At 53.5% G+C, this 22,715-nt stretch overlaps 1 protein-coding gene across 2 annotated transcripts in view; it reads right to left on the reverse strand.

Annotated features, from left to right (window-relative positions):
* The window catches only part of SCUBE1 (signal peptide, CUB domain and EGF like domain containing 1), a 138,906-nt gene extending 129,879 nt beyond the window's left edge, over positions 1 to 9,027 (reverse strand). For both annotated transcript variants that reach the window (XM_028115512.2, XM_028115511.2), the window contains exons 1-2: positions 8,940 to 9,027; positions 5,703 to 5,834 (exon numbers count right to left, since the gene is read on the reverse strand). In XM_028115512.2, coding sequence (XP_027971313.1) covers positions 5,703 to 5,834; positions 8,940 to 9,027 — 220 coding nt within the window. The remainder of the gene's footprint in view (positions 1 to 5,702; positions 5,835 to 8,939) is intronic.
* Positions 9,028 to 22,715: the final 13,688 nt, after the last annotated feature.

Below are 22,715 nucleotides of genomic sequence, written 5' to 3' on the forward strand. Positions count from 1 at the left end.
CTCTGCATGGCTGCAGAGAAGGGGACAGGCTGCCTAAGATGCTGGGTTTGCTGAAGGGCTTTTCATAACCAGCAGCAGCTTCAGGATGAAGCAGTTAAGGGTATGAGAGGCTCGGTCGGCTCCACGCAGGGCTTCCCATAACCTGGGTCCATTTCCCGTGAAGAACTAGTGAGATTGTGGAAGCCATGTTCTCTGAGTATGCTTTGCTGAGACTCCATCCTCTGTGCTTATCACAGTAAACAACAAAGTCTGTCAGATCTGTAGGATGGGGTGCTCACTCCCCCAAGACTCCAACCCCAGCCTCTGCACAGCCCCATACCAGCTCAGCACCTGCAATGAAAGGGCCCAGCGAGGGAAATGGGTTTCACTTAAAGTGGAAATTGCTGTCTGGAGGGGGCTGTGATCGATTATTGGTGTCTGCTCTGGCAGAATGTGGCAGCCTCTTTGCCAGCCCTGCAGTAGGTTTCACGGAACAAAGGAGAGCCTTCTGTCTCTCATAATTTTTATTGTGCATTCTTGGTGAATGGTCATCTGTGAGTGGCACACGTGTCTGTATATCTCTATGGGGATATGGACATATGCGTATGGTTTATCTGAATAGTCAGTGAGCCAGAACACCCCATTTCCCAGCCACTTTTGATCCTGGCAACTGCTGGAAAAAGACAAAAGTTCACCCTTTTCATATACTGAACAACAATATTATCATCGACATTATCATGAGCATCAACATCATCAACATGATGATGATGATCAATATCGTGATCAGTATCGCCCAACATTGCCACCATCATCATTACCACCATCATTATTACCATTCCATCATCATCACCAACGTGGTCACCAACATCCTTGTCCTCACCCTCATCATCACCATCATCATCACCACCATTACCACCATCATCATCACCACCATCAACACCACCACCACGATCATCATCACCACCACCATCATCATCATCACCACCATTACCACCATCATCACCACCATTTACCACCATCATCATCACCACCATCAGCACCACCACCACCACCATCAACAACATCACCACCATCAACACCACCACCATCATCATCATCATCACCACCATCATCACAGGAACAGCGTGTAAAGCTCACATAGAGTGTCCTATGTACCAGGCTATGTTCAAATGCTTTATGCCCGTTACCTCATTTAATTCTCACACTATCTCTGTGAAGTAGATATTATTGTTATCTCTAGTATACAGACAAACAAATGGAGTTGAGTAACTTGCCCAGGCTCCACAGACAGGATCTGAACCCATGATGTCTGTCTCCAAAGCCCATGCTTTAAGCACTGTGCCCAACTGCATATTGACTGCCTATTCCTCCTCTTGGAGCAGAGAGCCACAGGTAGCAATAACTGCTTGCAGAACACAGTGTGAGAAATGGGCCTACCAAACCTGGGCTCTGGTCCCAACTCAGGCAAGACCCCTGCCTCCTCAGGCCTCCATTTTCCCATCTGTAAACCAAGGAGGTGAATGAACATCTGGATGATCTCCACACTCCCTCAGGCCACCACTGCATGTGACTGGCCAGCCCCTCCAGATTTCAAAGCCTCCAGAAATCTCTGCATGGTCCTCCTGGGGAAGCTGGTGGGGGATCTGATGGCCCGTGGGGGAACACTCCAGCAGGCTCCATTAATTCTGACTGATGCCTGTCCTCAGCGGGTAGAAAACCTCAGTGCAAGTGGGACAGGGTCCACTCAGGTCCCCCGAAACCTTCACGGAGGGTCCAGGGAGTGAGTGGCCAAATGGTGTCCCCTTAGTCCTCGACCACTAGTCTCCATACTAGTGGAGCATCAACATCATCAATGTGATGATGATGATCAATATCGTGATCAGTATCGCCCAACATGGCCACCATCATCATTACCACCATCATTATTACCATCGTCATCACCCACGTGGTCACCAACATCCTTGTCCTCACCCTCATCATCACCCTCATCATCACCACCACCATTACGACCATCATCATCACCACCATCAACACCACCACCACCACTGGTGTTTTTTTTTTTCTTTTTTAAGATTTTACTTTATAATTTATTTCAGAGAGAGAGAGAGAGAGAGAGAGAGAGCACATGAGCAGGGGGAGGAGCAGAGGGACAAGCAGACTCCCTGTGGAGCAGGGAACCTGATGTGGGACTCGATCCCGGGACCCTGAGATTGTGACCTGAGCTGAAGGCAGACGCTTCACTGACTGAGCCACCCAGGAGCCCCATTCTCCGTACTGTTAACAGGGCAACTCCACAGGTACCGACTTGCCACCCATTTGACCCTGTTGATTAAGAATTTCTACAGATATATAATTTCAGCTCATGCAGCCCGACCCAGATCCAGAGCTCCTTGAAGGGGAAGGGCAAGGTTGTGCTATCATTATCAATTCTGAGGCAGGCAGCACTGAACCATCTTCAAAGGTCTTCACCGTTGAAGATGTCATCAAACGAGTCTGGTCACACTACCTCTCACGGCCTGCAGCCGCGGTGACAGAGATGGTGGCAACGACAGTAACGGAACCATCACCTGTATCCTGAGTGCCTACTGTGAGCTGGGCACCGTGATGGACAGGCCTGCCGCTCACCACACGGCATTTCATTCCATCTTCAGGATGGCTTATGGCCGGGGGTATCTTGGGCCCATATAACCCAAGAAGAAACTGAGGCTCAGGAGGGCAAATGACCACCTAGACTTTCACATCGGAGGGCCGCAACCCAGACTCCCATCCAGAGGCTGAGTCGGTTCGTGCTTTCCTCTCCCATTAGACAGAGTGGAGAGGGCACCATGACAAGAGCGGTTCCTCACACGGCCCCAGCATGCCCCTTCCCTGCCGCCCGCACAGCCCCTCCGTGGGCAGCTTCTATCTGTGTGGCTCCTCACCTCCTGGGAACTCCAGTCTGGGCAAAAGACAGCCAAGTCAGACTAAACATTTTCTGCACACCTATGCTCATGCCAGGCTCTGGCCCCGGAGCGGGGAAGATAGGGGACAAGGCTGAAAGGCAATCTGGGGGCTCACTGCGAGCCCAAGTCGGACAACTTCCGTGTGGTGGACCCCAAAGCTGAGCCCATGGCCAGCCCCCAATAAATGAGCTCACTGTTCAGCAGGAGAGCAAGACACATAATTATAATCCAAAGGTGGAAGTGCTCTGATGGGGGCGCCTGGGTGGCACAGTCGGTTAAGTGTCTGACTCCTGGTTTCTGCTCAGGTCGTGATCTCCGCGTCATGAGATCAAGCGCCATGTCAGGCTCTACTTGGCACCAAGTCTGCTTGAGATTCTCTATCCCTCTCCCCCTGCCCCTCCTGCTTGTGCTCTCCCTCTGCAATAAAGAAATAAATCTTTTTTTAAAAAAAGGAGTTCTGGGCGCCTGGGTGGCTCAGTCGTTAAGCGTCTGCCTTCGGCTCAGGTCATGGTCCCGGGGTCCTGGGATCGAGCCCCGCATCGGGCTCCCTGCTCGGCGGGAAGCCTGCTTCTCCCTCTCCCACTCCCCCTGCTTGTGTTCCCTCTCTCGCTGCGTCTCTCTCTGTCAGATAAATAAATAAAGTCTTTAAAAAATAAAAAAAAATAAATAAAATAAATAACAAAAGGATTGCTATAATGGAGGGGTGCCTGGGTGGTGCAGTCAGTTAAGTGTCTGACTCTTGGTTTTGGCTCAGGTCAGGTCATGATCTCAGGGTGATAAGATCGAGCCCCCTCGTCCGGCTCTGCACTCAGCATGGAGTCTGCTTGAAATTCTCTCTCCCTCTGTTCCCCCCAAAGAATCCTTAAAAAAACAAAAAGAAGTGCTATGATGGAGAAAAGCACTTAATGTAGCTTTGTGTGGGTGTGTATATGTGCAATTGTGTAGAAGCAGAGGTATCAAGGAAGGCTTCCCAGAGGAGGCAAATCTAAAGCCTGATTAGGAATTGGCCAGGACACAAAGGGTGGACAAGGAGCTCCCGGTAGGGGGGAAGACCTGAGCTGGGGCTCAGAAGCGTGGCGCGGCCTCGTGTGTGGGTGTGTGGCCAGGACACGAGGGCTATTCAGGGTTTCAGGAGGTGAGAGGCAGAGGCCAGAGACAGACGAGCAAGACACAGAGGCCCCTGGCAGTTCCAGAAGCACATTTACAAGCCTCCTCCTCTCTCAACCTTATACTGAGCCAGCAAGTCTAACTCCCAACCCGGGCTCAGGCAGAGTGGAGCGCTAAGGCTGGACTCCAGAGGGCTTCAGGGAGACAGGCAGGACATAAAGTGTGGGCCTCCAGGTCCAGGGACAGCAGGATGGAAACCTAAGGAGCTGGGCTAGAGGAGGAGCAGGCTGGGTCAGGGGCTGGAACAAGCAGAGACAGAGGGCTGCCCTTGGTCCTCCCTTGCCAGAGCACTGGGACTGGAGCAGGGAGCAGCAGGGTAGAAAACCATCACGTTAGAGTCTCACACGTGCCGCATGGATCCCCCAGGCCCTGCCAGCAGGGGGCTAGCCCATGCCACCAGGCTTCTTGCTCATGACCTCTACCTGTCTCCAGCCTGGCCTCCTTCCAGAGGTCTGTGGGTAGGCGCCAGCTCTGCACTCAGGCTTCTAGGCCCCAAGCAAGGCCAGAGATGTGGCCAAACCACGCACGATCCAGGCCATTGCCGTTTGCCCAGCACTCAGCCTTGAGGAGATGCCCAACAAGTGAGATGGATGAATCATGTCAGCACCCCAAGGAGGCATGGCTGCATCTCCTACGAAGCTCCAGCTCCTACAAAGCCTTACACAGAAGGGATGGGCACCCATTGTACTCTCATGGGTCGCTTTCCTAATACGAGTCTCACACTTTGCAAAAGTAAGTTGGCAAAACGTGGGGAGAAGCAAACGAGATGCTAGGGAGCCGTGGGGTGGAAATTCAGGTCCTGGGGTTTAGTACTCGTCATCCCCTGCAGGACCTGGGGGCTTATTTCTCTCGGAGCCTCAACTTTCCTCACCTGTAAGGCGGGGACAGACAGGGAAGATTTGGATCAATGATTCTCAGCCGGGTGCGCACACGGGTCATGGAGAGAGTGGCTTCCAGCTCCCTGTTGATGGGCTTCCCCAGCACCACACAGAATGGCCACACAGCCCCTCCCTGACAGATGCTCCCATGAGTTCCATCCAGTTTGAAGAGTCCTGGCTCCAAAGACAGCCGAGGCTACTCTTCTCTTTCTGACTTCCAGCTTGCCAGAAAGGCAGTTTCCAGTGCCAAACAGTCAAACCAAAATCCCAGGTGCAGGGAAGAAAGGCTGGACAGACAGACGGACACAGCACAAATCCATGTCTTTTCCCAAGCTCTCGTACCTGAGCCAGCCCACAAATGCTGTGGCTGGCTACTAAGCAGGTCCTTTGGGGAAGCTAAGGCCACACGGCCTGATATGGGTGGTTTCGAAGTTAGGGACCTGGGGGGAGGGTTACCCCAGGCCTGCACCCCACACGTGTCCCATCAGGGACAGAAGGAGGAACATATCATTCAACACTTCAACTCATTTAAAACAAAACGAAACAAAAGTTTCAATTCCAGCATGAGTTAAGTACCCTTTGACTCCAAATTCCTCCCTCCGGGGAAGCAGCTCAAGTTCCCAAGAAGCCCCCGGCCTCTCTCCCAAGGCTGAGTGAGGCCTATACTGCTGGCACGCCACGGGGCGGGCATTGGCCACATACGGGGGTCTGGCCGGGAGGGCCGGGCCGGGCTCACCTTCACACTGCCTGCCTTCCCCTTTGTAGCCCGGCTTGCAGAGGCATTTGTAGGACTTGGGCGTGTTCTGGCAGATGGCATCGATGTGGCAGTCATCCGTGCCCTCCGAGCACTCGTCCACGTCGACTGGCCCTGGCGGGGGGAGTGGGGGAAACCACTGGTGAGGTGTGGCCTGGGTGGCAGGCAGTAATGGCTGGGGGCAGGGAGCTCCTTCTGCCCCCCCACCTTCCAACGATCGCTGGGGTAATTAACAGTGATAGCCATCACACAACAAGCCGGTGTGACGAGTGGCGACTGGTAGCATTTTGGGGGCAGCTACTCTGTGCCAGACACAATGCTACCTAAATGCGGGCTCCCATCTATTTTCAAGACGGTCCCGTTCAGTCGGTCTATTACTCCTGCTGGAGAGATGACAAAACCCGAGGCTTAGGAGCCCTGCCAGGAAAGCCTCTCAGTGTGTCTTGCTCTCCCCACAAGCACTGCTCCATCCCTCCTCCACTCTCCTTATTCTAGAATTCAGAGCCAGAAGGGCCTTGGAGGAATTTAATCTATCACCTTGGGGTTACAGTGGGGGGCGGGGCAGGGGCAAGAAACCAAGGCTAGAATGGGACAGTGAGCAGAGGCCACGCCAGGAGGCCCAGCCCGGTGATCTGACCCCACTCAGCCCCAAGGCTGTGGAAATAGAGGATTCTTCACCTAGCTTCCACACCCCCGCCTGCAGCGGCCAGCAGTAGAGCTACACCCTCAGTGGGGTTGGCCGGGCTTGTCCGTGGCTCTGACCTCCCCATCCTTTCTCCTCTCCACCTCGGACACCTAGCACCTTCATGACTCCAGTCTTCCCCTAAGCTGTCAGGTTCCTGAGACTGTCCATTCTGAATTACTCCCCTGGCTGGCATCAGGGCTCTAAATCTGTGGGGTGGGGGGCTTCTCTAAGAGAATAGAGCTCCTCTCTAAGTCTCTAAGGGCTCCAGCCTCCCCCAAAGGAAGAGAGGCATCAACCAGAAGCATAAGAGCAAAATTCCCGACACACGCGCACACACGCGCCCACACACGCGCACACACGCACACAGACACACCCAGCAGGTGGCGTCACTTTTCAGGGTGGTTGTATCTGCTCAGGTTAGCAGCCTGTCCTCTACAGCTGCCCAAAGGAAGGGGGAACGGGAGCCAGGAAGCAGTCAGAGTAGCAGGCCAGAGCCAGCCATCAAATGGCCAGGGGCCAGCAGGAACATCAGACCAGCAGAACATCCCCTTCTGGGGAAGTGACAACACAGGGACCCCCATGCCGGGTTAGCACGGCCTCAAGGGCAGGAAGCCAGAGGCCAGGGAGGGCCAGTCTGCATCCTTCCATTGGGGAGGCGTGGGGCCACTTCTGAGATAGGACCAGCAAGGGAAACGGACCACGGATGCACATCCCAAGGGTCAGTGTACAGGAATGAGGGGAGGGAAACTGCCTGGGGTTCTGGAGCCCCTTTTGCCCCATACCCCTCATCTCTGACCTAGGCAGGTACCCTCATGGGGAGGGGAACGGATGAAGGTTAGCCACGGGACTCGTGGGGGGAGGGTGAGACAACTCCCAACACATCTCCTAAACATGACTTTAGGTGGGGCTGGGGAGAAGGACAGGAGGCACAGGCCATTTGTTCCCATGGTCTGCCCCTGCACCCTGCCCAGGGCTGGGGACTCCCTCCAGAGGGCAGCCCAGCCCTTCCATCGTGCTTGCTTTGACTTTGGTTTATGTCACAGCACAAGGCTTTCAGGGGCTGGGACACAGAGGAGGGACAGAGAGGTGGGGAGAGGCACATACAGAAACAGCCAAACAGGGGCGAAGGATCCTCAAGTCGGAGAGAGATACGTACAGACACGGTGGGGGCTGTGGGCCACAGGGCCCAGCCTCCGCGGGCTCCCTCTATGAAATAGTTTAAACGGCCTGGCATCCTTAGTCAGGGTGCGACTCCCAGGAATAGATTCCTGTGCCACCAAACACAGACTTCGGGGAGCCCAGCATGGCAGCGGGGGCGGGGGGAAGCCAAGGAGAACAGAAGCAGGCAGGGCACCCCCCCACCCCTCAAGGAGAGAGGGAGGAAGCTCCTCCAAAGCTGTGGGAGGAGACACTGTGCTTTCAGCTTTGTGGGAGCACCCCTACCAGACAACCAAGAGAGTGGGAGGGGAAGGAGAGGGCGCTGGGGAGTTCCCTGTGAAATCCTGCACCCCCCGCCCCCAGCCTCTGCTGCCTGCCCCAACCCATGCCCCAAATGCTTCGGATCCCGGATCCCAGATCCCCCCATTTCCTCCTTCAGTGCCTCCTGCCTCCCTCTCCTGGGCCTCCTCCCGGAGGTCCCAAGTCTGGTCTCCCCTCCCTCTGGTTCCCATCCGTCTCCTTCCCTCTGTGTCCGTCCCTCTGCCCACCCCCCCTTCCTGTCTGTCTGTCTGCCCACTGCTTCCCAGCCATGTCCACTTCTGTCTTTCCCATCCGTCTGTCTTGCTCCCCCCCATCCCCCCCCCCCCAGCCCTCTTGTCTCTTTCTCTGCTGCACCCTCGGCCTCCACCTCTCCACCTCTGGCTTCCTTCCCATCCCTTCGCCGGTCCCTCACATCTCCCTTTCTCTGTCTTTTTCCTTCCAGCTGCCTATTTGCCTCCTTTTCTCTCCCCTGGGTTTCCTCCTTCCCCTCCGGTCTTCTGGTCTCCTCCCTACTCTTCGTGTCTTTCTCTGGGATTCTTTCTGTGTCCTTTTGTGTGTTCCCTCCGTGCCTCTTTTTCTGTCCGTCCGTCCCTCTATCCACCACCTCCCCCAACCCCTTTCTCTCGAGGTCAGTTCTTTCCCCCGGCTCCCCTCCTCTCCTTCTCCCCTGTGGGCCTCCTTCCGCCCGCACGCCCCTCTCCCCTGGGGGAGCGCCCGTCGGGCCCCGGGGTCCCCACTCCCTCCCGCCTGCGCTCCGAGCGCCGGGGCTCCCCTCCGCGGGTCGTCGCGCTTTCTTTCTTCCTCCCGCCCTCGCGCTCCCTCCCCCGGGGGGCCCCAGCCTGTCCCGCCCCTGCTGCGGCCCCGCCGGGCTCCCGGAGCCCCCGGGCTTCGGGGAGGGGGCGCCCGGCGTCGGCCCCAGAAGTTACTTTGCAAAGAGGCGGGGCGGGGCGCGGGGCCGCGCGGGCTGCAGCCCCCTCGACGGCGCGGGGCGGGGGCCCACCCGGGACCCCGTCGCCGCCCAGAGCCCGCCGCCGGCCCCCGCTCCCAGGGCTTACCTGGGAGCCCGCTGCCCCCCGCCAGCCGCCCGCGCGTGCCCAGGGCGAGCAGCAGGCACAAGTGCCAGCGCACGGCCGCCGCGCCCATGCTCGCTGCGAGCCTGGCCGGGCCGGCCGGGCGTGCGGGCGTGCGGGGCGCGGGGACCCCTCCGACCGGCCGCTCGGCGAGCGCTCCTCGCTGCTGGCTCCTCGGCCACCGCTCGGGCTCCCAGCCACCGAGCCGGCGCGGCTGACGAGCTGACAGCCGTGCGCTCATTGGCCCGCGGCTGCCGGGGGCGGGGCTCTGCGCGCGGCCGGCCAATGGGCGCCGGCCCCCGGCCCGCGGGGGGAGGGGCGGGCGTCGGGGGTGCCCCCTCCCCTCGGGGCGGGCGGCAGGTTGTGGGGTGGGGGCCGGGGCCCGCTCCGGTGGCCGCTGGGGTGCACGGTCTCCGCCGGGCTGGGGCTCGCTCGGAGGCTGCTCCCTTCCCCGACCCCTGCCCCCACCCCCCATGCCCTAGTCGTCGAGGGTGACCGTCCCTCCGGGGGCAGCCCTCCCACCTCCCCAACACGCACGCTCTAGGGAGAGGAGGGAGCCTGACGAGCGGCCCTCGGAGGTCGAGAAAGGCCCGGAGACATCCATTTGCCGTGAAAGAAATGGGAACGCTCAAAGCAGAATTGTGCACTCGTCCAGTCGGGAAATGTTTATTGAGGACCTACTGTGCGTCCAGCGAGGGCAATGCAGCGGTGAACGAGCCAGAAAGGAAAAATTATGAGGATCGATTAAAATTAGACGTTCAAAACAAATGAACTTTTTAACGCTCCCCAAAGGACAATGGCTCATAAGCGAGCTTGTCATAGGACAGCTGCGGGATGCGCATCTGGAAAGCTCCCTGACGGACAGTGCCACTTTGCAGGCAGTCCCTGCCAGTGGCGCAGCCCATCTGCGGGCTGACCCCTTAACCTGCCCAGTTTGATGCCCCGAGTGTTCAGGGCCTGGGGCCTCCGCAGTGACAGGCCCTGGGCAGGCAGGTGATGGGCTGGGGGCTGGAGGAACCATCACTGTCCTTCCACCCAAGCACCGCTCTGGCCTGGCCTGGGAAATACACCTGACACTTGGTGGCCTTTGGGGCTGGACCCAGACGCCCGCCCAGGAGGCGCAGCTGGAAATAAATGGCCCCTCTCAGCCCCAGGCAGGACGCTTTAAGGGAAGAAAGTTCAGCAAACCCCAAGGCCCATCTCCTTGACAACCACCAATAAGAGCTCCTTTTTTCTTCTCCTGCTCTCCAGGCCCGACTCAAAGACAAGACCTTCCTCTTTTTGTCCACTCTGCCTGCCTGGGTCTGCGCCTAGCTTTCCTTTCCATACCAGTTCCCTTCCCTGCCCCCAACACACACACACACACACACACACACACACACACACACACACACCCCTCCCAACACACCCCTCCCAACACACACCCTCAGGCATACAGACACATGCTCTCTCTCTCACACACACACTCATACACATCCTCACAGACACACATTCCTGCATACACACTCACATGGTCTTCTGTAGACAATCACTGCAGTTCTGAAAAGTTAAATCTGTGTCCAGCCACCCTCACTCCCAACCTGACTTCCTATCACAAAGAGCTCATGACACTGGCCTAGTGGCTGAGGCAAAGGGTCCCCAACTTGGGGGACCAGAAATGGCCAGCTATGGCTGTCCAGGAATAAGACGGGAGGGGAGGTGCTTCTCTCTGCCCCCTCTAAGCCTTAGCCTTGTCACTCCAGATATTTCCTGCTGCATGGTCACCCCTAGCTGGTGGCTTAATTTCGGGGACCCCCTTATCTTTATAGGCTTTATTTTGCCCTCCTCCCAATTGTGTGGTTTTTGTTTCTGGGGGAGAAAGCTCCCTTAGAAACACACATTGTCTTGTGCATCAGTGACAAGGGCAAGCGGTGTGAGTTTGAGGGCGAGGTCCTTTTGTGGGGGCTCTAACTGACCAGAAACAACGTCTTTTAAAGTGCCTCTTCAGGGGCGCCTGGGTGGCTCAGGAGTTAAGCGTCTGCCTTCGGCTCAGGTCATGATCCCAGGGTCCTGGGATCGAGCCCCACATCGAGCCCTGCATCGGGCTCCCTGCTCGGCGGGAAGCCTGCTTCTCCCTCTCCCACTCCCCCTGCTAGTATTCCCTCTCTCGCTGTCTCTCTCTCTCTCTCTCTCTCTCTCTCTCTGTGTCAAATAAATAAATAAATAAAATCTTTAAAAAAAAAAAAGTACATGTTCACCAGGGGCACCTCGCTCCTGGCCAGGTGCCTTCCAAGCTTGATGGCAGCAGGCTCAGTCCCTCTAGATCAAGGGGGGAATGGATGCAGGTGATAGCCGTTTAGACTGTGACCCCCACAATTTGGGGGCAGCTCTCACTCATACCAAGTTCTTGTGCCCAGCCTGCCCCCTGTAAGGTGGGCAGATGGAAAGAACCTGGCTCCTTCCAGGAGGAGACTGTGGTCTGTGCAGAGGAGCCAGGGGGCAGGGGACAGGGATGGCGAAGAGACACGCGTGTGAGTCTCCGTGAACGTGCTAAAGGCCGTGGCAGAGAAACAGGTGGTTACTTCTGCTCCTGGGGTGGCTAGGGAGGCACCCTAGACCCTAGAGTTGGGCACGAAATATGAGAAGGAGATTTTCCTGATGCTTGAGAGAATGTGCCAAGGTCCACTGAAGAAGGTGGGGACCAAGGAGTGAGTGTTCTTGAAGTACCCTTGCAAACTAAAGCACCGCACGTGTGTGACGGTGACATGGTGGAGAGCTGCCCACAGAGACGGCGGCATCTGTGTGGTGGACCTGGCTGGCCGGGTGAGAACATGTATGCCTGGACTCCAGCCAGGGGCATCTCGGAGCCTCTGGAAACTGAGCTAGGAGAGTGGAGGCTCAGGGATGATTCCGACAGTCACTTTGGGAGGGAACACTCCATAGCTCCCCGTCACCTTCCAAGCAAGCCCTGAACGCTTTGTGCAGCTAACAAGGTACCCGTAGCAGTCCCAGCCTTGTGTAACCACAGGGCCCCACAGACATGCTGCTCTCACACCCCTGAACCTTTGCCTCTGCCGGAAGCACCCTTCATGTCCTTCTTCACAGAGCTCACCCCTTCTCTGCACACACCCTCAACTCCTGTCCTGTAGCTGGGTGTAGGGCCTCCTCTGGGCTCCTACACACCTGGGGGCTGTCCCATCAGAGTCAGGCTCACCTTGGGTTTCAATTCTGCCTCTTCCCAAACTGGGGTTCCTGAAGGCGGAGCTCACACCCCATCTGCATCTGGGCCACAGCCTCCCGCTTGGGCCTAAGAAACTATTGTTGAACGAATGAACAAAGAAACAAGACAGACATCACTTAACCCAAGAAGTCACATCGCTCCAGGGAGTGGATAAAGATTTTTCGGCTATTTGATAGGGCTTGGGGGGAGTGAATCCAGCTGCCCACACCCTCCTGGCCACCCCCATCCTCTCTGCCCCGTGGGGAAGCTGGGCAGGGGGCGCTCTCCTCCGGGGCCCTTTGGCTCCCCCTGGTGACCCCTCATAGGCGTCCCAGGAAGAGAGAAGGCAGAGGAGACTTCCTTCCAGCGCACACACAGCCCCTGCCTCTGGGGTGTTCCCACTGACCCCAGTCCTCAGCAAAAGAATACCTTACTTTAAAAAGAAAACTTCCTCAAGAAGAAGTCTCTTGATTAATAACAGTTGTGAAAGCTCTTTGAGAAAATAAAGTTCTCTGCGAGCATAAAATGTCATTCCAGGACTTTAGAGGCTTTGTTGTTCTTTCTTAGTAAAAATAAGGGGTTTCATAATAATCCCCCCTCATGTTGCACACTTTCTTTTAATAAAGGGAAAGGGGGGCAGCAGGAGAGGGAGAGAGAAAATCTTTATTTTTTTATTTTAAAGATTTTATTTATTTATTTGAGAGAGAGAGAGAGAATGAGAGATAGAGAGCACGAGAGGGAAGAGGGTCAGAGAGAAGCAGACATCCTGCTGAGCAAGGACCCCGACGTGGGACTCGATCCCGGGACTCCAGGATCATGACCTGAGCCGAAGGCAGTCGCTTAACCAACTGAGCCACCCAGGCACCCGGGAGAGAGAAAATCTTAAGCAGGCTCCACGCCCAGCACAGAGCCTGATGCAGGGCTCGATCTCATAACCCTCAGATGACCTGAGCTGAAATCAAGAGTTAAACGGTTAACCAACTGACCCACCCCGATGTCCCCATGTTGCACACTTCTTTAGACCTTTGAGGGGAATCTCTTTTGCAATCGCTCCATGACCTTGGGCCCCACAAGTTGGGTTTCTTGGCTCGAGCCCCCAGCTGTCAAATGAAGGTCTCAGTCCCCAGGACCTTGGGCATCTCCAACTCACGGTCCAGAGACTCCCCTGAAATAACCCACCTGAGTTTGGGCACACAGCATATCCTGATCTCCCTGCTGCCTCCTCCCCCATGTGTTACAATAGCTACCGTGTATCTAGTGTCCCTGAGTACCTGGCACTGTGCTCAATGTCTTGTGCACTGTGTCATTTCATCCTGACAGGCTGAGACTACCACCACCCCTACTCTACACCTAAGAAAACAGAGACTCAGGCCACTTGTCTGGGACCCCAGAGCTAGCAAATGTTGAGGTGGGATCTGAACCGAGGTCTGCATGACTCTCGATGACACACTCTTAACCACGACCTGTTGATAAAACCCTCTCAAAGGCTCAAAGGGCATTAGGGTACTCCTCTCTATAAGGCACAAAGTTTTACTTTTTTGGCTTTGATATTGAGAAAAGTGGTTTTTACATAGTGGCCAGACAGACTGTAACAGTTCCTAATTCATGGGGCTGAACTGTACGCTCTCTCATCTTTCTAACAGGTGCAAAAAATTTTTCCCCATGTAGGATAGAGGTACTTAACCTCTGGGAAGGGGTTGAGTAGAAGTAGAAAGTGAGGGATCATATGACTCACCTGCACACCCCACACCCCATGCAAATGAATCCTAGAGGTGGCCCAGCCCACACTCCTCATTTTACAGATGCGGAAACTGAGGCCCAGCCTCACAGATCTGCCACCCCCTCAGGCACCTCTAACCGCACTGCCCAGGTCACGTCCCCTCAGGGCTCCCTGCCCCTGGGACAGCACCTCTCTCTGCTCTCCTCACCACCCACACCAAGCCTTGTCAGCTCTGTGTTCGCGACCTCTCCTCTCTACCCCTTCAGCCACTGGCTTTGTTGAGACAACACCAGCTCTCACCCGAGTGACTCCACAGAGGCTCAAACTCATCCCTCCAGGCTGGCCGGAATCAGCTCTCCAAAGGCTGACCTGACCTCTCCACTCCTTGTGCCTACAGAACAAAATCCACCTAAGACCCCCAGAGACGGGGCCCTGCAGACCTGTCCATCCTCAAGCCCCTGCCTGGTAGACTCCCATGCTTCCTCTCCACGCCATGCTGCCTCACACCTCTGAGCTGCAGCCTGCTCCCTTCCCTCCTCTACCAATGCCCTTCCCGTCCATGTGTTTGGCAGACCCAGACTCAGGGCTTGGCTCAGATACCCTGTCTTCAAGGCTGCCCTGTTTGGCTCGGGGCTTTGGGGAGTGAATCCAGCTGCCCACTTTCTCCTGGTCATCTCATCCTCTGTGCCCCATAGGGAAGCTGGACTGGCCAGTCAGACCCCTGTCCTCAGGGGCTCAGAGCAGGTGATCTGGGGCCTTTTGGCCCTCCATGATCCCCCACCATGGGTACTGGTTCAGCTTTGAAACCTGGACCTTATTGCTTAATAGATCTGTCTCCTCCTTAGGTCAAGACGAGCAGGTTGGTTAGACTTCCCGTCATCTGGTATCCTTTCCAGACCCCAAGGCCCAGTGGTGAACAGGTGGCTCAGGATGGGCCTTTCCTTGCATCCCATGCCCCCAGGCATGTGATTGGTCAGGGCAAGGATTTGTGACTAAGCCAAGCCAATCAGATGCCTTCCCTGGGAGTCTCTAAATGGGCTGGTGGGGGTGACTACTTCCTATGCGGGCATGGAGCAGTAAGTGTGGGTGTGTCCAGAGCTGTCGGTCATGAGGTTCTGCCACGGTGTAGACAGCTGGCCTGAGAGAATGGATCCACCAGTTGGAGAGAAGCAGAGGGGAGACATGAGGAGGGAAAGAGAAGAGAGACAGCAGAGAAGGAGAGGGGAGGGGCAAGGAGGGACCTGACAGTGTTGAGGCCCTGGTTGAGTCATCCCTTCTGCTCTTAAGACAATTGTGTTGGTTTCTGTCTCTTGAAACCAAAAGAGTCCTGCTTAATCAACGCATGGGGTTGGGGGTGGTGTCTCCATGAACTGACACCATTGACAAATGACACATCCAGGCCTTGTTCTGAACACTTGGCATGTGTTAATTCATGTAATTCCACAATCACCAGATGAGGTAGGTGCTATTGTCTTCATTTACGGGTGTGGAGTATAACCCAGAGAGGTTCAGTGACTTGCCCAAGGCCACACAGGAATGAATGAATGAATAAATGAATGAATGGGAAATGTTGCCCTTGGTCACCCAGCCAATCAGAGTCAGGATGAGAGGAAGCTGTGGGCTCCTGATTTCCTGTCCAGAGTCCCTTGACCCTCCCTCTGACCTGCAGTCTTAGATGGTCAGCGGTGGAGTAGAGGGAAAGAGCAGAGGGTTGGCAGATCAGGACCTGAATCCGTGCACTGTCACTTATCTGCTGTGTGGCCTTGGGCAAGCCATAGCAGCTTTCTGTGACTCAGCATCTTCATCAGTGAAACCAAGAATGCTTGAGAATCTCCTAAGATCACACTTATAAAGCCCCGGGTACAGAGTCAGCATTGAACACACGGTGGCCAGGTAGTCCAGTCATGCAAAGGATGTTTATTGAGCACCTGCTTTGTGCCAGACACTGTTCTAGGTCTTGGGGATACAGCAGTGGGCGGGTCAGACTGGATTCCTGCCCTCCTGGAGCTCACGATCCATTTGATGGAGGCAGACAACAAGAAACCAGAAACAAGAAAAGCCTAAGATAGTGATGAGGGCTATGCGGAGGGCTGAGGTCTGGTGGTGGGACACAGTGATGGTGGGGTCGGGGCACTGTAGGTGGAGGGCAGTCAACGAAGCTCTTTCCCAGGAGCTGATACTTGGACCAGGACCCGAATCTCAAAAGGAGCCACCATGCCAAGATGAGAAGTCTGGCTCAGAGGGTCATGGAGTGGACTTGATCTTTAAATTCTGTTAGAATTCTTTTTTTTTTTTTTAAACTAGAGTGGAGCCTGTTCTGAGTCCCCCACCAGGATGACCTGTGCTGCCAACAATATTTAAACAGCATTGTGTGACAGATGTGGGCTTGGGTGTGCTTCAGATTCGGGCGCGAGTATGTTCTCATCCCATGCCCTGCAAATGCTGATTTGTGCAAGAACACCTTTTGCCTAAAATGCACACTTTTTCCATATTAAAAGTTCTCTCTGCTCAACAAGGGCAAGACCCAGAGAGGATGACAAGATTCCTTTTCCTAGATTTTTTTCTAGTCTTCCTTTTCCTAGATTTTTTTTTCCCCCCAGATTCCTTCCAGTCTTTTTTCTGTGAGCGTATACATTTAAAAAATCAAATTAAGATCCCGGTACACATACAGCATATTTTTCCGACCTCTGTGTTTATCTCTTTTAAATTTGTATTCAAGTTATTTTTATACAGGCATACTTTACGTAAAAGAAAATGCACCAGTTTAAGTGCATGGTTTGTTGAGTTAAATTTTTTTTGTAGTAAAATATACATAACAAAATTTACCATCTCAACTGTTTTTAAGTGTACAATCCAGTGACAGTAAGTACATTTACGTTGTTGTGCGATCCTCACCACCATCTGTCTCCAGAAATTTTTCATCTTCCCAAACCCTGTCCCCATTAAACACTAACTCCGCATTCTCCCCTTTCCCCGGAACTTGGCACCCACCATTCTAGTTTCTGTCTCTCTGATTTTGGTGCCTCATATAAATGGAATCATACAATATTGGTCCGTTGGTGTCTGGCTTATTTCACTTAGCATAATTTTTCTTTTTTTTAAATTTATTTATTTGACAGAGAGAGATAGCGAGAGAAGGAACACTAGCAGGGGGAGCGGGAGAGGGAGAAGCAGGCTTCCCGCGGAGCAGGGAGCCCAATGCGGGGCTCGATCCCAGGACCCTGGGATCACGACCCGAGCCGAAGGCAGACGCCCAACGACTGAGCCACCCAGGTGCCCCTAGCATAATTTTTCAAGATTCATCCATGTTGTATCATGATCAGGATTTTACTCCTTTTTAAGGCCAAAATGATATTTTTTTTCTGAGTAGCATGTTTTGTTTATCTGTTCACCTGTGGATGGACTTTTGGGATGTTTCCACCTTTAACTACCGTGAATGATGCTGTTACAAACATGGGTGTGCAAATATTGGTTTGAGTCCCTGTTTTCAATCCTTTTGGGGTATATACACCTAGGAGTGGAATTGCTGGATCGTATGGGAATTCTACGTTTAAAGATGTAATTTATTTATTTAATAGCTTATTTGACAGAGAGACAGAGAGGGAGCACAAGCAGGTAGAGGGAGAGGGAGATGCAGGCTCCCCGCTGAGCAGAGAGCCTGACGTGGGGCGCAGGGCTTGATTCCAGGACCCCGAGACCATGACCTGAGCCGAAGGCAGACGCTTACCGACTGAGCCACCCAGGCTCCCTGGGAATTCTATGTTTAATTTTTGAGAAACTGCCATAACGTTCTGCAGATGCTGCACCATTCAGTGAGTTTTGACGAACGTACACACCTGTGTAATTTCCATCACAATCAAAATAAAGAACATTTACCATATTCCCCAAAACTCCACTTGCCCTTCCCATCAATTACCCTAACCCTCCGAACTCAGGCAACCATGGGTCTGATGTCTTGGACTACGGATCCAATTCACCTGTTCTAGAACTTTGTAAAAATGGCATCTTGCATAATGAACCAGTCTCTCCTCTGATTTCTTTTGCTCAGTGTGCTTTTCGAGTTTCATTCCACACACGGGGCTTTACAACTTGTTTTCTCTCATTTCATTCAGAACCATGAGCATTAAATCTTATTTTAAAATGGAATTTTAAAAACTGGCTATATGGTATTTCATTGCAAGGATGCACCATAACTTACTCAACCAGTCTAAGCTGATTCTAATTTTTTGCTGTTATAAACAACACTGAGTGGAGCATCCTTGTACCTAAATCTTTGTCTGTCTCTGCTCATCTCTTCGAAATAAACCTGGAGGTGGTATAACTGGGTGGAAGGGAGTCAACAGGTCTTGTCTCCTTATATCTATTGCCAAACTGCTTGTCAGAAAGGTGTTAACACGACCTGTCAGTGTCACTTCCTCAGTGTTTCTTGAACTTGTGGACCCCTCTCCATATTCTCGATCTCCTCTGCCTGTTGGGGTCACTGCCCGGCACTCTTCCCTGGGCTGCTGCCCAAGATGCTACCTGCCTGAGTTGCAAGCAACCCTCAAAACCCAAGACCATACAGTCCTCCAAGGACGCAGAACCATCAGGAAGCCAAGCTAGGGCCTCACGGCTTCCGACAGAGCAGAAGCGTTAATACTTGGTACAGAGCGAGGACCCCATGAGTGAATTAGGGGTCACTAGTCCCCTTCCCTGCCTTCTGACACCAGTGCCCAGCAAGTGGTCCAGCAAAGGAGGCGCAGAGAGTAGGAATGGCTCTGGAATCCCCTCAAACATTTTCTTTGGGCTGACTGGTGGCAGCGGTGATATACAATCAGGAGGCACTGGTGCTGGTCAGCGACATCCCAGGGTGGGTCTCCTAGGGTCCAAAAAGAAGTCAAGGGCTCTGTGTCCAGAGACCCACGGTGGCATTCCCACCCTCGGGGCCCTTGCCCTGGGTGGCTATTTAATGGCAGGTGCCAGCCCTTCTCGGGTCCCAGGCCTGGTCTAGTTCAATTCGAAAATGTCCCTAACACAAAGGAGGAGGGGCTTGTGTGACCATGATAAAGGTCTCCCACGCCAGGCTGCGGATGGACGCGGCTCCACGCGGCTCCCTGTGTACAATGAGCCATTATGGGATTCTTGCCTGACAAGCCTTATCTCTCAGGAATGTTGGGGGAGTGAAGAAAGCTGGCCTGAGAGGGCTTGACCAGGGGACCTGGGCTCTCTGGCTCTGCCCCCAAGGACAGCTGAGCATTTTGGTAACTAGTCTCACAGAGCAGGCCATGCTGATAGTGACAATGGGTGTTTGTGCGGGACTTTCCAGCTTACCAGACTCATTCACACCCATAATCTTGTTTGATCCTCATGGTCGAAGGCTGAGATCAGGCGTTTTATATCCTCCATTTTGCAGACGGAGAAACCGAGTCCAAGAAAATTAAGCATCCCTCTCACCAGCCCCCAGTCCCCAGGCTGTGCTGGTCCTACCTAAAGTGTTAGAGAGAAAAAAGAGGTACTCAGTTATGCTAGCGCCCAACAGAGATGGAGGAAGATGCCTTTCATTTGGAAAGAAAGGTTGACGGAAGCTAGGGACACAGGAAGAGATGTGGTCTCTGCTCATGATGAGCTCAGGCTGGAGACGGAGACTCGCTCATGCATTTGACAGGAAGCAGCCAAGACTCCCCCCAGAGGGCCCTGTTTCCCCAAATCTACCCTTGTTTCTCTTTGCTATATCGCAGGTCTCCTGCGACGGGCCACATGAACTGGTTTTAGACCTGGGTGGACACAACTACGTAACTGGCTGTGTGCCCTCAAGGAAATTCCTTAGCCTTGCCTGATGGACCCACCAGACTGCAGGCTAGAGGAGGCTGGGGGTTTTCCAAAGGAGGTGCCAGAGCCAGAAGGGGCACAGCAGATATCTATCTGCTCTAGGAGAGAAGTAAGAAGAAGAAAAAACCTCTGCCCAGAGCCTGCTGTGTGCCTCCTGGAGGGCTTTTGGGAAGAGGTGGCACTGACACTAGGCCTTGAAGAGCAGGGAGAATGCCATTCCCCTAGGGTGTCGGGGAGAGGAAAAGGGATGCTGTCCTCTGTCACCATACTCAGGAAGGACTTGCTGAAGGATGTCACCTCACTGGATCCTGAGGGACAGTGGCATTTTTGGCTGTCCCTTTCCTGCCAAACCAGTGACGGGGCTTTAACTTCCTTTTTGAGTTTTTGGTACTGGATTATCAACCACAGAGCTTGGTGAGAAGAAAGTCACATCATCAAACCAGTACTCTGAAACCACTGTGCTTTTTTGGGGGTGACATTCTGTTAGAGTGACATGCAATCAGCCATTCAACAAACATTTACCAAGCACCCACGGTTCTTGCTGAGCTGAGTGTAGCTGGGCTATGCTGAGCACTGCTCTTGGCACAGTTTCTGTCCTGCAGGAGTTTAGAGTTAGGGTCTAGTCAGGGAGAGAAATAGTTACCTCTGAGAGAGGACTGTACAGGGTGAAGTTTTAAGGTAAAGGTGCAGTTTTAAGGTCAAAGCAGCAGGCCTGCTGGGATGGGGACGAGGGCATGTGTGAGCGTAAAATTTCACAGAGGAGGTAAGTCGGGTTTTGTCAGATGAATAGGAGTTCAACAGGGGACTGGTAGCTGAAGAGCTTTCCAAGTGGAGGAACAGGTGCAAAACATCCTGAGAAACAGAGACAGCTGCACATAGGTTCCTCGGGCCAAGAGGAAAAGGCGTGGGCAAGGGAGGACAGTCTGGTTCCTCAGGAGCTCCGGTTTTATCCTGAAGGTGGTGGGGGGCCAGGAGAGGGCTCTAGGCAAGGGAATGACCTGGAAAATTTGTGTTCTAGAAAGATCCCCCTGGCCCGGGTGGGCTGCTGTGAATAGGGTCAAGGCATCTGTTTAACCCTACCCTGAGTCTTCTTTGCAGGTGGTTCTCTCTCAGAGCAAAAGCCCACTACTCTGGGGAGTCCAGGGTCAAATCCACTTGGGAATGACCTCACTTTGTACACATCTCGTCCTCTTGGGGAATCGTCCCAGCTACGAGCCTTTACTAAGGGCTCTAGGAGATCGTGCAGCAGAGACGTCCTATGCCCTTGCTTGGCCCCATGTGCTTCATATTGGTTTGACCACATTCCCCAACCTCCTTTATTTTAGTCGTGAGGCACCTATTAAGCTTCTCCGGGACATTCTTTGAAGAACAGCCTAGACCCTTTTTGACCACAAGGATTTGAAAAAACTGGTTTCAAGTAAACTTTGGGGTCCTCACCACTGTGGACCCGAGAGCTTCTAGATCCCCAGTCATTCCTTGCCCTTTCGCGACAAGAATCCCATTCTGGGGGCTCCATTTTGAAACCAGAGAAAGGGCTGGAAGAATCTGGTAAAGGCTCAGGCTGGTCACCTTTCCTGCTGCTACCACTCACCCAATTCTCAATACCCCCAGCTGGTCACAACCTCCCTTCATTCCCAAAACACCCTTGCCACGAGGTGTGACTATCCCCATTTCACAGATGGTGAAACTGAGGCCCAGGGAGGCTAAGTGACACTCCAAGGTGTTTCAGGGTAAAAACACAACAAGGTGAGTACCTGGAAGCAAACATAGGAGGACACTTAAATTCTTCTTTAACTAACAGGGTAAAGAATTTGGAAATGTGAAGCTCGGTGCAGGGAGGGGAAGGAGCTCAGACGCATCCCAAGCTTCCAGGTGGCCAAGAGAATGAATTCTTGAGGGACTGGAGTAAATGCGCAAAGGATGTGAATTGGCAATTTACCGGCTGGGGCGGCGGGGGCGGGGGGGGGGGAGGCGGGGGGAGGAATTTCTAAAGCAGAGGGTACTGCTGGAGAAAAAGAAGTCTGGCTCCACTCCCATCAAAGGGGTCATCTAGGTCAAGGGGATTTTGGCAAAAAGACAAAGGTCAATAACATCCAGTGCTGAAGAGGTTTTCGGGAGACAGGCAGTCCGGGACACTGTTGCGGGAGGTAAATTGGAGAAGTACTTATGGAGGGCTTATCTGTCAAAACTTGAAAGTCTCCCTCCCTCACCTCTAGGGTTGGGGGATTGACTGGGAGGGTGCACAAAGGAGACTTCTGAGGGTGCCAGAAGTGTTCCATATCTTGGTCTGGGTGGGATTATGCAGATATATACCTGCATAAAATGTATGGAGTTGAAGAGTGAAGATTAACCTATATAATGCAACTTCATCCACGGGTCCTATAAAAAAGGAAAAATAAATTAAAATGCAACAACTTTTGAGACAACATTTGCCCACCCAGGAATCTACAGAGGTACTTGCTATAGACAAGGAAAACTGGAAAACAATCCAAACAGCTTTCAGCAGGGAAATGGCTGAGCCAATCATGACACGGACACAACAGAATATTAATATGCAACCACTGAAGAGCTTCTGGAAAAAAACTTCCCGCTACATTGTGACAAAAGCAAGTTTAAAAACAGGATGGGTTTGTGAAGCTGTGTCTGCAAAAACACAACCAAAAATTGCTCTCTGCTTGTGTGCGCCTGTATTTGTATAAAGAAGTCTCAAAAACCGACATCTGAGTGTTAACATCAATTTCCTCCCCTCCCTGGAGTGGCCTAGGAGGGTCCCGGTGGGAACTTTTACTTTCTACCGTGTACCCATAGTGTATCATGGACTAGTCTGGCAATTGGCATTCACTGCTTTTGCAATTAAAAACAACAACAACAACAACAACAAAACCCGTAAAAATAAAACGAACCAATAGAGATTCCCAGCACATAGTAGGTGCTCCCTGAGTTTTTGCTGAAGACAGGGATTCAACTGTCTGTGGGCTCCAGTGCCTTGTCCCTCAGTCGCGGTCCACCGAGGGCCGGCCACCCATGATCCTGA

Source organism: Eumetopias jubatus, unplaced genomic scaffold (assembly GCF_037043125.1).
Source record: "Eumetopias jubatus isolate StellerSeaLion01/CBP00866 unplaced genomic scaffold, mEumJub1_p1.0 scaffold_8, whole genome shotgun sequence".
NCBI lineage: Eukaryota > Metazoa > Chordata > Mammalia > Carnivora > Otariidae > Eumetopias > Eumetopias jubatus.